The sequence below is a fragment of the Amblyomma americanum genome, chromosome 3 (genome assembly GCF_052857255.1).
Source record: "Amblyomma americanum isolate KBUSLIRL-KWMA chromosome 3, ASM5285725v1, whole genome shotgun sequence".
In the NCBI taxonomy this organism is placed as follows: domain Eukaryota; kingdom Metazoa; phylum Arthropoda; class Arachnida; order Ixodida; family Ixodidae; genus Amblyomma; species Amblyomma americanum.
Window position 1 is genome coordinate 189,065,765 of NC_135499.1, and position 15,132 is coordinate 189,080,896.

Consider the following 15,132-nt stretch of genomic DNA (forward strand, 5'->3'; position numbering starts at 1 on the left):
ATATGTCATTGTTCCTGCAGTAAGGAAAGAGCTAACATTGCTTCAGGCTCTTAGTATGCTCACCGAATGAATTAGTATACTCAGCATTCCTAACTCATTGGTTTTCGCTTTGAATCTTGTGTGTACATCAGAGTTTAGACACGTTGCATTTTCAGGACCCTTCCTCACACAGCAGTTTGCTTCCCCTGAGGCATACAGTGTATCCTAAGGCCCGAAAACCATGTAGGCAGGAGTGTTCTATTTGGGCATATGGTGGACCCTATCATGCAAAAGGTTACCATTTTGCTTCTGTGTCAGTGCACCTGTACTGTTGTCTCTTGGTTGCTGTTGCCGAGAGACTTCGCTTTGTGTTTTATGTTGAGCTCAAATTTCTTCATGTCACTTTTGCTAATTTTTCTTGTCGCCTGCAGGAAGTTCGACCGCTAATACATTTTTAAATTGCTTTGCTTTCAGTGACATTCAGCAGGAAAGTAGCAACAGCAGCAGTACGACAAGCGATCCAGTTTTACCAGAGGCCTCCAAATCATCCTTGCCTGTGGTCAGCATAAAGCATGAACCCCCTGACACGTGCGAAACACCTCGTGAGTTGCTGTAGTACTTTTATTTTTTGGCACCAGAAGTGTCTGCAGGCTGTTTCACGTTATCAGACTGGTAGCCTTACCTGTCTAATGCTGAATCAAACAAAGGTCTATATCAAATATCGTATTTACTCGCGTAATTTCTGCACTTTCTTTCTTTCAATTATGGCTTCAAAAAAGGGATGCGCAGATTGTATGAAAATTTTGGGAATATGCCCTAAAAATCTGCTAAGGTCATAATGCGCAATATATACAGTCAAGCCCACTCCTAATGGCCACAGTTATAACGAATGCTCGCTTATTACGAACAAAGGCAGTCGTCATCATCATCACCAGCCAGACTATGCCCACTGCAGGGTAAAGGCCTCTCTCATATCTCACCAATTAACCCTGTCCACCCTATCCCCTTTCAAACTTCTTAATCTCATCTGCCCACCTGGCTTTTGCCGCCCCCTGCTATACTTGCCTTCTTTTGGAATTCAGTCCTTTACCCTTTAAGGACCGCCAAATATGTATTAGTTCAATGGCATTGTGGTTCAGATACAGCGAACACCTGTAGCTGCACGAGTTGATTATAGAGACCGAGCAAGCGCTGTAACCTTGGCCCCGCAGTCGAAAACCACCACATCTCGGTTAAATGGAGAGGACGAGCTTCTCACAGCCTCCGTCTCACGACCTTCTTACGAAAATAATGTGGTAACCCAGAAATACAAAAAGAAAATAACTGAGAAATGCGGGACGTGCGTAATGCTGATGAAACTTTTTATAAGATGCAGCTGTCAAAAATGCATGCCTTGAAAGGTGACGCCTAGCACTGTTGGAAAGTGCAGCAAGCTTCACGTTAGTGGCTTTCAGTGCATAAGCATAAATGACAGCGACCGGCGGTCTCTGTCATTGAGAAGATTTGCAAGGTGCAATGCTTCTGAAGTTACGCACACAAAGGCCTGAATGATGCATAACTTTTTTTTTTATTTGATGAGTTTGCCACTGGGCTTAAGTTTAGAGGGAGCATGGGGGTGACAGACTACTTGTTTGCTTAGTGGGCTGTTCAGTTTGACCATGACATGGCAAAAGGAAAAATAGGAAGGCCCTTCTCGTGCTGAACAACCGTGTGGTGCACCATGTGCTGCCTTCTCGCACCGTGGTGACCACACTCTTCTGCCACCGAACGGGACGAGCAAGGCTAGCCGCTTGAGATGGGCATAATTCGCATGCTCAAAGTGTCCTGTTGGTGCTGCGTCACTGGCGCATACTGAAAAAAGTTGATCGACTGGGTGTCACGACGCCCCAGTTTGAATTTCTACTCTCTGCCAGTGAATGATAAAGTCCTGTGGATGGAAATGACTGCGAAGTGCATCAAGACTTGCTTCCATAAGGCAGCGTTCAGTGACCCAGGACCAGCCTTTGGGCCACACTAGTAGCTGAGAGGCCACCTTGGTGGCAGACCTAAATAACAGACTTCTGTAGTCTAAAGTGAATAAAAGCTTCTTCTGCATGTGCTTGTGGAATACGTCAGATCTTATGCTTTATTAGGTAGGTGGAATATTTAAACTATTTTCGGTTAGTGCATACTGCTGCTTTGCGCATAATTTTTTCACAGTCCCTCGAAGTACGCCTTAACGAGGTTTCACTGTAATTGGGCCAGTTGGTAGAGATCTATACTTCAACATTGAAGTGCAACCTGAACAGAGTCTGACGAAGATGGCAATGCAACTGCTTGTGTTGGCTCCTTTGTCTGACTTTGTTGTCACGCTTCAGTATTCAAGCAGCTTCATGTTCCCAATGAAAGCCAAGATTATATTTGTTTTCCTTTTACGTATGTGCATAACAGTAATGCATGACGCGCGTTGGTTTGCTGACAGTAGCTTTACTGTGCTTAACGTTGACCTGCTCTGAAGTACTTACTATGAAACTTTTGCAGCAAATGGTAATGCTTCAGGCCTGCCCCTTCCAAGCACGGCAGTGGAGGCATCGCCACGGAAGAAACCAAGGAAGCAGCTACTGTAAGCAGTGCTATATTCTTATGATAATTTAGGGGAACAGAACTAGTTGCCTACGCATTAAAGGGACGCTGAGGGCAGTTCCATCCAATTATTGTTCTTGGTGAAAATTTATTCTTTTGCCCTCTCTGGAATTATTGCCTTTTTTTTTTTTCCAACAGCAAAAGATGCATTTATGGCTGTGAAAATTAAATTAAAAGATTGAGAGCAGCCTTTTTGTGATTAGGATGGGCTACCCTGTCGATACATTAAATATAAAATAAATATAAAATGTACTGTTCAATTTGTCCTCAGTGTCTCTCTAGTTGAGTAATAGTTTCAGTCATTAGACTGAACTTGTTATAGAATAGGAAGAACCTGTTACATTTTTTTCTGGGTTTTGCTCACGTGTTGCAGGTGTGCGAATGAGCTCTTGGATACACATTCCACTGATGGTGATGACGACATTGAGAAGGAAAGCAGAGAAAATCTGAAAAAAGACTTATCGCGTGGAGGTGAGCATTTCTGTGTTGACGTGACATTTTTCTGGGGTTGCAAGATATATGCAGCACGGTAAAAACAGGCAGCATGGCAGAACGATGAAAGTATGCCAACCAGTCCCAAAGCATCGCCAGGCTAACCGTGACTCATACACATAATTTAAAAATGCACCATGGAAGCTGTTATGTTTTTGCACGTACTGCAAACGTCAGGATATGCAGTAAATTCCCGTTAAAGACTAACACGGTTAAGGGGAATTCTCGGACAAGATGAACAGCAGGAGAAATTTCGTTGGCTTCACGTAAGTTTTATTGTAAAAGAAATCCACTTAAGACAAACTGTTTTGTGTGTCCTTCGGTTAAAGAACTGTGTAAACACCTAATCGAGGATCGAAAGGTGGTGGCCTGGCTATTGCTGTTAAAAAAAATATAAAATGTACTGTTCATAACGATGCCAATAATCGTAAAAGCATATGCTGTAGACTCATTCCTTGGGAAAGGACACTATTAGATGGCATGTATCAACCTCCTTACGCTCCTCCTGCGTATCTCAATTGAAACCTTTCACGATTACATCTCGAAATATACCAGTTCCCGTTCGAATATAATTATAACAAGGGACTTGATTTGCCTGGAATTGACTGGTCCGACTGGTCCGCTTCGTCTCACGATGGCAAAGAAACGCAAAGCACTGAAGCACTGCTATTGACTGCATTTAGTTATTCTTTAAACCGGTTAGTAGGGGAGGTAGAAGAGATGACTGAAAATAGTAGACCAATGCCACTTTCAAGTGAGATGAAACGTAACCTTGTTTCATGCCCTCATTCTTCAGCTTACCTTCATGTAAAGCCTGCACCCCCCACTTTCAGCCGCAAAAAAAAAAAAAAACTAAATCGCGACGAAAACACGCCTAGACCCACAAAGTGCTACAAGGTGGCCCCAGTTTTTCCCACACCTCACCCATTATCATAATCGTCATGCAACACGGCGTTTCCGTGGCTTTCTGTTTCCAGTTTTCATGGTACCTTGCCCAGCGCCATTTGATCTTTGTTATCAGGTGCTTTGTTCAGAAGTGTGTGGACTGTGTTACGTGCGCCATCGTGTGACAGGCTGCATGCTTTTGAACGCGAACAAAAAGCAGTGGGCAAGTGCAGACGGTCCTACACTGCAGGCTTCGAACTTCAAGTGGCAAAATACACTGAGGAACACTGTAAATGGGAGGCTGGGTGCAAGTTTGACGTCGACGAAAGTTGTGTTCGCTTCTGGTGCATGCAAATGCAAGACCCCGCCGAGACTACCGAAACCCGGAAGGCTTTCCATGGGAAACAGTGCAAGCTCCCAAAACTTGAAGAGGGTCCCGTTGAGTATGCTTGCACTACTAGGAGCAACGGCTTCGTGGTGTCTACGGAAATGATTCACATGAAAGCAATCGCTATCGCTCAGCTCATGAACATTAGACCTGCGCACTTCAAATGCAGTCGAGGGTGGCTTCAAAGTGTTATGAAATGGCACCAACTCTCCATCCGCCATCAAACGACTTTGGGCCAGAAACTTCCAGCCGAATACGAGGCCCAAATAATGAAGTGTCATCACTTTGTCAATGCACTTCGGAGGGAGCATGAGTACGACCTCTCACATATAGGAAGTGCTGATGAGACCCCTGTCTGGTTTGATGCCACTGAAAATTACACAGTGGGACTGTTTGGACACAGTTTGACTGTGATTTTCAGTGGTACCGCTTAGTTTTATATTGCTTTTTGTTTTCCTCCAAACACTGACCGAGGCTTTGAGTAGAACAAATGATACATGGCAGAGTAATATGGCTTCGCAGGTGCACTACTTCCACAGCCTCCGTGCATTGCCTGCTATGTATGAGACGGAGTATACAGAGAGTGCTGTATTTATCTGTCTGGGTTGTAAAAAATTCTGCGCAAACTACTTGCCTGTTTGGGTTCAAGCACAGACCATAGGGTAGCTTATGGTAGTCAGCATTTTTCAATAAATAATTTAAACATTGGAACTTGCCTGAATTTTCCAGAATCGAAGAAAAATTGCAGTCATCTGCATGGACAATTTTCGTCTAAACGAGCGGAGCAGCAGATTTGACAGGCTGCGCCATCTGGGGTATTGCGAGACCTACGCCACCTGTGAGCAGGAAATTGGTTGCCTCATAGTTCACCAGATGGCACAGCCTCTCAAATCGGCTATCCCACTTGCCTCACTGAAAATTCTGCACGCAGACGGCTCCAGTTTTTCACTGATTTCGGGCAGTCCAGGCAAGTTATGATGTTAAAGTATTTATCGAAGAACACTGACTCTCATGAGCTACCCTGTGGTCTGTGTTTGAGCGGAAATAGACCAGTGGCTTGCGCAGGAGAAATTTTAGCGATCCGGACAGATAAATACGGAACACCCTGTATGCGGCAGATGGGCCACCTTGGTCAGGTGACCTTGTGGAATGATCGCAATCTGCCTACAGAATTGCAAGCAAACTGTCCACCATGACAGGTGGCAGTTAAATTAATGATTGGTAGGTGGCAGAGGAGCAACCTGGGTCTCGCACATCCCTAGTGACAGTGTCTGCCATCGGAGGGCGGTGGTGCATCGCTCAACTGCTGCACCACCGCCCTCCGATGGCAGTACTTTAAATTGATAGATCCCTGGCAGTCCTCAAACCAAACTGCCAAGTATCTATGAATTTAAAGTAGAGAATGACCAACTCCGCATATATGAATATTAACCCAATAACGCTATAGCGTGATACCTTTAAGGAAGAGTTTAAAGGGACACTGAGGAGAAATTGAAGTTGGCTTGTATCGATAGAATAGCAGCTCCTGATCACAAAAACGCCACTCTTACTGAAAACAAAGCTCTTCTAATGTAGAAAATAGCAAGAACCAAAATACAGGTGTCGCCGCCACAGGCCAATCTCGCAAGTACAAGCGTGATGACTTCCTAGGACAAGAGGCGCCACCTTGGAGGAATTTTCCTTACCTCACGGAATCTACGTATCTCTGAGGCTGGCATAGGAAGGTTGCGCACCGAACCGCTAGCCGTCAGAAATCACGGAGTCTGCGTTTACGTCATGTATCACGTCACTCCGTTCTGAGACGTCATAAGAGTTGCCATGGCGTCATAAGAGTTCCCCAAGTTTGAATCAGAGCGACGGGAAAAACTTTTTTATCTTCGAATCCAAATTTCTTTGAAATAAATGCATCTTTCGCGCCCGGACAAGCGGCAACAAAGCCATGAAATGCCGAACTATCAGATTTTGCTAACAAAAAAAAAAATGATAGAGTTCTCCTCAGTGTCCCTTTAAGTGACCCCTCTAATTTTTTGTCTTGCGCAAAGTTTTTCCTGAATTGTTATTTAAAGGAAGCAGTTACTGCTTGGTTCTCTTAATGCATATCCTGTGGATATTATTCAAAATTCAGATGTATAGGTACCTATGAATTCAACTTTTTAGCAGCATATCTGGCCTGTGTGGTCACACCTCCTTGTGTGCTCTATACAACTATGTCTGTTCAGCTATACTCCGTTTCAAACATCATGTGCAACGCTGTCAAAGCTAGCGCTCTTGTTTGCGCTGCCTGCATCCGCGACCAAAAAGTAGTACGTTATTTGAGGCGAGCAAAACATAGTAAACGCTTTGCGTGTAGGCTTACTGCATGACACATTTGTCATGATCTTGATTAAATGTGCTGTTACTGCTGACAACGCGCTGTCGCTTTCTCGGCCCATAGACCACTTGGGCACAGAACAAGCACGGAGTAACACGCCTCCCTTTATTTTCCCATCCGGATGACTTTCGTACCTTTCACAGCGTTGCGCCTGATGTATGGAACGGAGTATAGTCACTCTGACATTCAGGAATAAATTCTTTTGTGTGAAATATTGCTGTGAAAGTGTAATTGTATCAGTGATGCATGGGAGCATTATTGTTATTTGGTGCTCAGATTGGAGAGTACTGAAAGAGATGGTTGCCGCTTTCTGGGATGTGAATATGAGGGCCCCATCATGCAATGTCTAATGTGACAGCTTAAGTAGTGGACTGTGTAGCAGCAGTAGCATTTCTGTGCCGAGCACTACCTCATTGCCCTGGCTTCATTGCAGATGATGTCAAGTGCGTGACATTCTGCAAGCGGCCAAGCATGTCGCTGCTCACAAGTTACTCCCACAGCTGGAAGACACGCCACAATCACTTTATCAGGCACAGTGACGTTAAGCCAAAAGGTAAGTTTTCTTTCTGTTTGCTAAGCTGCATACTTCGACTACACTAGGGGACAGACTCTGAAGACAAAAAGAGTAGCACGGAATGCTATGCAACATTTTCCATCTGTGTCTTTCTCTTCTACGTACCCACGTGTTTGTGTGGTGTGAGTAGAGTTTCCACCAAGCTAGTCTGATTTTTTATTCTATGACCTTTGAGTCACTGTGGTGGTTGCTCAGTGGCTGCTGCCGAGCCACAAGATAGCGGGATTGAATTCTCGCTGTGCTGGCTGCATTTCAAAAGTGAAGTTCACTATGGTGACTGTTATTGCCCACATGCAACATTGGAGGAGTGGTGGTATATTGGAAAAATGACTATTTTATCTTTTTTGTGCGGGTATAATGCAGGAATTGAGTTTGAGAACTCGGGAGAATCTTAAAAGAAATTTTATTATTGTTGTAATGCAATCTTAAGCTGTTCAGGCCAACCGTAGCCAAGGGCCCCCCAAAAAATGCAGGCAGCATGCTAAAGTATGGAAGTAGCTGATATGTCTACATATTGAAGGGGAAACGTTTTAGACGTGTTTGCCCTTATCAAGCGATGCCAAGCCTCCGATATTTTTATGTACGCAGCCTCCCACACAGCAGTGGCCGCTATCACCGCCGTGTCGCTTCTACTCGGTGTTTTGAGTTGCCCAGTCCTGCACCCATTCTCAATAGCCTGCACCACCCTTTTACATCCACAGCCACCTTCACCTTTGCACTTGCACGTCGCATGTTTTCTTTAAGGTCATTAAAAGCTGGCTTCTCATAGCGGCTGTCAAATCTGGTGGTGAAGGTCACTTGAACTACCTTGAAAAGCTTGGGAAAAAGAAGAAAGAATTCACACTGTTGTTCTTGAATATAACTCAAGGGGCATTTCAGGTGCATTAATTGATGTCTCCCACGAAATTCTGCAGATTCTTTGTTCTCAATTCGCAGAATATAAATATTTCTGCCGTAGAAAGTTAGCCGCCTTAGCCATGAAGATAGTAAACCAAAAGTGGTGACACCTTTCTTGATACATTTCATTGTGCAGATGACAAAAAGCCAACGGTCAATGATTTGGCCAATCAGAAGGGTGTCCTCCAAAAGGCCAATGGCTGGAAGGTGTACCACTTGACGTCACAGATGGAGGAAGTGGTAAGTGGTGATTAACGCTTTCGTTACCACTCGAAAAGTGGCTGTTTTTGATGGGTATGTGTGAGGTCTATGAAAGCAAAAGTTACATGAAAATGGCGGCAGTCTCTTCTGAAGACATTTATTTCAGTACAAATACTTTGTGTCAGTATTGCAAAAAATATATGCGAACGCACAAAAAAGTTGGACAAAAAAAATTGTGTTGACAGGACAATATGTCTTGGAAAAAAATATAAGTAAAAATATTCTGGACCACACACAACGTTGCCAATTTATTTATTATCTAGCCACCAGAAATTTGAATTTATAACTCAAAAACTTTTAGAGCCAGAAATTTTTTCTGACTCTACATGAAAGAAGGTCATTTTCAAAGGGTGTTCGATATAAATTTTTCACACCAAGTAAGAAAATGTTCAATCTAAAATGTAATGCATCAAAATGTACCTTGATAAACGCAGTATACGACGTTACAGTTAGAGCTAAAAATATTTTTAAAGAAGCAGCAAAAAAAATTGTAAAAGCAGAAAAATTATATCTGCCGTACCATTTTTGATGATCTACTCGCCTGAAAATTACAAAAGGTTTTATAGTGGTATCTCTTTATACAAACAGATAACTAAAATGGTTCGCTGTAATCAAATATTGTATTATAAAATTTCTCCTGAAAGTTGAACTGTAGAGGCAAAACCTAATCAGCGAAAGAAGAGTGACTGGGAGAGACCTTTTCCATAGCTTTAGCACCATTTTGAAGCCACTCACATCGATCGTAGAACCCGCAAAAAAAAAGAGCAGCAAATGTCAGCTAGATTGGCTTCTCTGCAAAGCACTGCAGCACACGATAGTAGCAGATCAAAGGCCAGCTAGGGTGGCTTCCTTGCAGTACAGCGGTATTGCGTAAAAAATCAGGCGCTAGGATGATAACTATGGCCATTGTCACCACCTCCGCTCCATGATGATTGACGTGAGCAGGGGATGGTTGCTAGAAAGCAACAATCGACCATGTCGTTGTTTCCGAAGCACTATCTTCAGGTGCGCGAGGCAAAAACAGGTTCTGACCACCTGGCTACCAGCTTTTCTTGCTGCTGTTTCTTTTGTGGCGTTGTTGGCAAAAGAGAGGTAAAGCATGAACCATAATGCTAATGCTTGCTTCACCACCATTAGTCAACCTTTCAGTGAGACAAGACCTGCCATCCGAGCGGGCACAGCTTGATGCTTGGCATTTATCCATTTTATGGCAAACCGCATTCGATGTATATTCATTTATTTATTTAGTCACATACCTAAAGGCCTCTGGGGGGCATTATTTCGGGGTGGGGTTAAAATACAAGATGTCAATAAAAACAGTGATAAACACGATTACAGTAGACTCGCAATAATTAAACCTCATATGATTTGCACTTTCAGTTAATTCAAACAAATTTTAAAACTGGTTGGCTGGCTATATTTTCAATGCACTTTAAAGCCGCGTAATTTGTACCACGATTTCCCTTAAATTCGGTAAATTCAAACTTTTTTGTCTTGCTCCGACGCTCCCGGCGCGCGAAAGAGTGGCGGCCGAGGTCATACGAGTCAGGTTTGCGGCGCTGTGTGAACTGAAAACACGGCCCCTTCAGTCGGTTTGCTCCGATGTGGCCTGAAGGCGGGCCGTGTTGATCGGAGCTGCCCCGTCGTGACATAGTTTCGTTTTCTGAGCTTCGCTACCAGCCCGTATCGATTTCAGCTGCCGGACATGCGTCTGCAGACTAAGCCCAACTGTACGCTGGTTGGGACGCTAATTTGCGCGTCACTGGCCCTTTTAACATGAGAGCATTAAGGAGCTCGTGAGGCGGAAAAGCCGGCGGCGTCGTAGTCGCCACAAAGGCTGCCCGGCTGCCACGGCTTCGTGGCATCACTCTACGTACTGAGCTTAAGCAGCTGCTCATCGCTGCTCCATCAATGCGCATAACTGGCAACACCCTTCCTGTGCAAGGCTGCTGATAAGTGACGGCGGAGTTCTGCTCTTAAAGGCAAAGCTTAAGCATCCTCTAAGCTTTTTTTTTTTCTTAGAAGGCATCTCACTGTTCTGGTGAAAATCTGTGTTCCCATCGCATCCGTCTGCGTGGTCCTGTGTGTCAATAATACATGCTAATTACGAGCTGCTTGTTGTGTGGTGAAGCCTCCTTTCATGGACACCGCTGCATGTGAGGAGGCTCCACTGCTACTGCGTTGAACCTGTGAAGGAGGTTGCTGAAAACCTTACTCCTTTAAAGCAGTTCTGCTTTGATATTCGTGACAGTGGGCATGCTCTGCAAAATGACGGAATGGCAAAAAACTGCCACTGGCGCGCAGTTTTTCACTTGAAAGCTGATGGCCACGGCCTATTTTTACATAAATTAAATTTAGTAGGGAGATTTTTGTAGCTATTCAACTTTTCGACCTTTGGATTATTCGGGCTTTTTTTTTTGTTTCTTGAGGTTCTAGGAATCCAGCACATTATTGACAACTTTTTCTACCACACTTGAGTGGTACTTCTGATAATTCAAACAAAAATCTCTGGTCCCTTGAAGTCTGAATTAACGAGAGTCTACTGTAATAAAAAACAAGCAGTGCGGAAAATTTTCACAGTTCAGAAGAATATTTCAGTTTGTGAACAAATTCTTCGTGGTTCATAACTGATGCAGTGTTTTCCAAAAAGTTTGTACCAGTGATGAATAGTGAGGAAAAGTGGTGAATGAAGAAGTAAGTTAGTGTGAGCAAATATGGGCTAGACTTTGAAGTTGTGGTCGAGGCATGAAAAAATGTGATGAGCAAGCTTGATACGAACGGCGGATAACGATGATGGTGCGTGATAATACTGATGGAAACATGACAAAAGGGCAAACTGTCTTCGTTTTTACAAAGAACTTAAATTGAGCAATTTTTTTATTTCCGTAACACTGGATATTCTTGCAAAATTTGTCTTCATGAACCAGGCAGCTTTACTTTGCTTGATTTATGTAAGGTAAGAAACGCTTGTGTGTGATATTTTCAGGAACAGTTTGATATGCCAATAATTCATAAAATACGTGTGTGTTGTAAGGAGCTTTCACTCTAAATTGCTTGAAAATGCTCTGCAATGTTTTGATTTTACAAGAACCTATGTTGGAAGACGTTTTCGACAATTTAAGATTAGTCTAAAGACATCTTTCACGAAGAGCTTTGAGTTATTACGAAGTGTCAATCCTAGGTCGGCGCCCTTATTTCTGCCGGGCCTTGCGTTGATTCTTTTTTTTTTTGCCCATATGATTTCAAGAAATTACCGAAACCAAAAATATCATTTTCATGACATCAGTGTTATGCATATATCCGCTCCACGAGAAAAAAAATGACAAAGCGGAAAATGTCCTACGGGTGGACAGGTGCCCAAGTTTCATGCTGAGGTTGCGCAGTTTCTTCATCAGAATAAAATTCTGGCAGTGCAGTATCAACGTCAGAGTCGCTGCTGCTTCAAGCACCGAAAATATTCTGCTGCGGATGCAGTAGAATTACGCGCCGTCTCTGCGACTGATGCTGTCTGGCGAGCGCACTGTGCTTGAACCTCAACTTCAAGTGTGTTTTGAAAATTGCTGCCTTTCGGGAAAAATACAGACTATGCAGGAAATTAAAGTAGATTGTCTAATTAACAGACTAGACAGCACCGCCGCAGTGGATCAGTGGTTATGCCACTCGGCTGCTGACCCGAAAGACGTGGGTTCGATCTCAGCCACGATGGTCGCATTTCGATAGATATGAAATTTTAGAGGCTCGTGTACTGTGCGACGTAATGTCAGTGCACGTTAAGGAACCCTAGGTGGTCGAAATTTTTGGAGCCCTTCACTGCAGCGTCCCTCATAGCCTAAGCCACATTGTGACGTTAAACCCTATAAACCAAACCTAAACCAAACCAAACTAGATAGCGCAACAAATCCCTCGGCGGCCCCGGTAGCACTGAAATTATGCTTCGAATCCATTGATCACTGGTGATTAATGCATAGTGGCATGGTAAGGAAAGAGTTACGGGAGGGCTTGCCTGGCCACAACTCAGGTGCAGCATGTCCCAGCACTGGCATTACACCTCAGCATTACATTGGCTATGAATAACGTATTCTTGTGTCAACAAAGGATATGCTTGCAGCGGCTTGCACGAATTATTCCACTAGCAATGTAAGGAGGGCATGGATGTGCTACATGGCAGCTAAAAAGGAGAGGTGTTTGAGAGAGCCTGGTTGGTTGGCTTTCTCAAGCAATCACTTTTGTTCTACGCTTGGTGACTGGCTTCCAGCGTGCATGTCTGGTCTGTCAATGTGGAACTGCCGGCAGCAATAGTCAAAACTTTTGAGCTGAAGGTTTTCGCCATAGCGCTGAGCCAATACCTGCACAAATACTGCAGAAACTTCACGCAAATTGCAGTCCTTCTTAGTTTCTAAGAGCTTTGTTCTTAGAAAAAAGCTCTGACTTCCTTCTTTCTCATAATTACTGCCTCTCACTAAAAAAACATGTAATTTTTTTTTTATACAGTATTGCCTGGAGGACACAGTCCACAACCGACTGTCGGACTTCCTGAACTTTATTGAGGACAAGCCACCTGCTATTCAAATGAAGCCCCTCAACTTGGATGAGGAGCGGATACTCAGCAAGATCAATGACCTCATCAAGGTGGGTGTTTTGGCTTGGCTTCGGGCGCAAGCATTTCTGGATGATTGCGATGTGTCATGAAAGAAATTAAATACAGTTAAACCTGGATGTAACGAACCTCCATATAGCGAATTCCTCGATGTAACGAAGCTTTTAATTCCCCAATGCCGCCACCATTGAATCGCGTGTGTTTGAGACCTCCATGTAACGAATGCACAGCGGCGGTCGACCTTGATATAACAAACTCGCTAAGCCTACTATCTGTTAGCTTGTGCTGAACAAAATTCGGGAGAAAAGTTTCACGACGATAATGTACAAACTTGCATGAGAGGAACGCCAACGATCACAACGAGCGGCCACAGATGACTCAACGCATCGTGTTCCAGCGCCGCCAGCACATCTCCGTTGTTTTCGCTTTTCGAACGCCATACCACATGGCATTACAACAGTTCATGTCCAGCGGGAGCGAAAAATGATAGGACATAACAAAAACGACACTGCACGAGCAGCGCGCACCCATTGCCGCCGTGTGGTACGTTGCTTGCTTGATTCCGGCGCCGATAGCTCTCGCGCGTCAGGAGCAGGGACGGCTGAGAGCACCAGCGACGCAAGGCAGAGTCCATTTCCTGGGGCAACAGTGGCGGGCAGACCGAGAGAGGGAACATGCGGGAAAAACATGTGCCAGCGGCAGCGCGACCGCGCGCTCTCTCCTCTAGCTCGATTGGTGCCCATGCCTTTCCCGCTCTCCCAACCCCACTCGTGCGTGGGCTGTGGCTGCCGCAGCGGAGGTGGCAGCAGCTGCTGTGGCAGTTGCACTATCATCGTGATCACGGAACGTTTCTTCGTGTTTATGACTTGAGTAATGGGGTTTTCTGCAAACATTTTGAAGACGATTTCACCTACATTTATTTCTTACTTTGGTTTCCGTTCTGCATTGTCTTTTTGGGTCTTCTTGCAAAAACTGCGTGTACCGAAAACCTGGATGTAACGAAAAAGCTCGGACTTTTTTCAACTTCGTTATATCCAGGTTTAACTGTATTGGAATTTGGTGATGATGAATTGTTGTGGCACAATGGCAGCAGTGGCCAAAGAGCGCCATGGCACAAGGTTTTTTTCGTCTCCAGAAAGTGGAGTCAAAGAATCTTTCTCCAAGCATTTCATTCCAGATATGTAAGGCATGCACTAGGCCAGGGGAAAGCTTGTATGCATTGTATCACCGGTGGGTACCCAGCGGCACTGGGGATAGAAGCCCGCACCTCTCGCATGCGAGTCGGATGCTGAAAAAAATTTTTAGATTTCTGTGCAGTGTGGAATGGTGCAGCTTTGGCAAATAATGCATGGCATTCAGATGTCTATTTACAGCTCTTTTTCAAAAGTTTATTGCAGAAATTTGTGTTGCCCTTCTTAAGAACCGCAGTAACAAGAGCATACCTAAATTAGTGCCAAGTGCAGAATATGGGGATCAGAAGAGAATGACAAAGGACAGTCATCTGTGTTCTGCAGTGGTGTAGCATTTTTGCAGAGTAGTGGCATCTTTTGATACTGCAGCAGTGCCAGTGTGCAAACATGCTCAAATGCCTTATTTGTGGTCTATTGCCACACTCACATAGTGAGTGCACCTGCTACTTTGGTTGCCAAAGTATAAGTTTCTGCTTACTGAATCCAAGCCCTCAATCTTTTATGGGGGGGGGGGGGGGGGGGGGGGGGGGGGGGGGGGGGGGGGGGGGGGGGGGTTGGCATTCATTATGTGAGTAAATATGGTAGTATTGCTGTGTGGCTTGGCCGCACTGAGTGATTGCAAGGACAAAACAATGCAACAACTGGACGTGACAAAACTATCAAAGAAAATTTTGGTATATTAAAGGAAATGCCTTGTTATGGTAGTATTGTAGGAATTGTTGGCTGCCTGTCGCAGACAGTCATTGAGACCACTCTGAATAATTTTAACTAAAAAAAACTGTTTTGAATTATGCAAAGTGCAGATAAGAGGAGAATTTTTAATTGACTCAATTTTAATGAAACCAACGCTCTAATTTTAAAGAACTGGCAGTTTGA

General features: G+C 44.3%; 1 protein-coding gene across 21 annotated transcripts in view; it reads left to right on the forward strand.

Moving 5' to 3' along the window:
* Sap130 (Sin3A-associated protein 130) overlaps window positions 1–15,132 on the forward strand; it is a 71,352-nt gene that overhangs the window by 53,180 nt on the left and 3,040 nt on the right. For all 21 annotated transcript variants that reach the window (XM_077659282.1, XM_077659285.1, XM_077659278.1 and 18 more), the window contains 6 exons: window positions 454–581; window positions 2,500–2,581; window positions 2,975–3,072; window positions 7,171–7,290; window positions 8,345–8,448; window positions 12,961–13,098. In XM_077659282.1, the coding sequence (XP_077515408.1) occupies window positions 454–581; window positions 2,500–2,581; window positions 2,975–3,072; window positions 7,171–7,290; window positions 8,345–8,448; window positions 12,961–13,098 (670 nt within the window). The remainder of the gene's footprint in view (window positions 1–453; window positions 582–2,499; window positions 2,582–2,974; window positions 3,073–7,170; window positions 7,291–8,344; window positions 8,449–12,960; window positions 13,099–15,132) is intronic.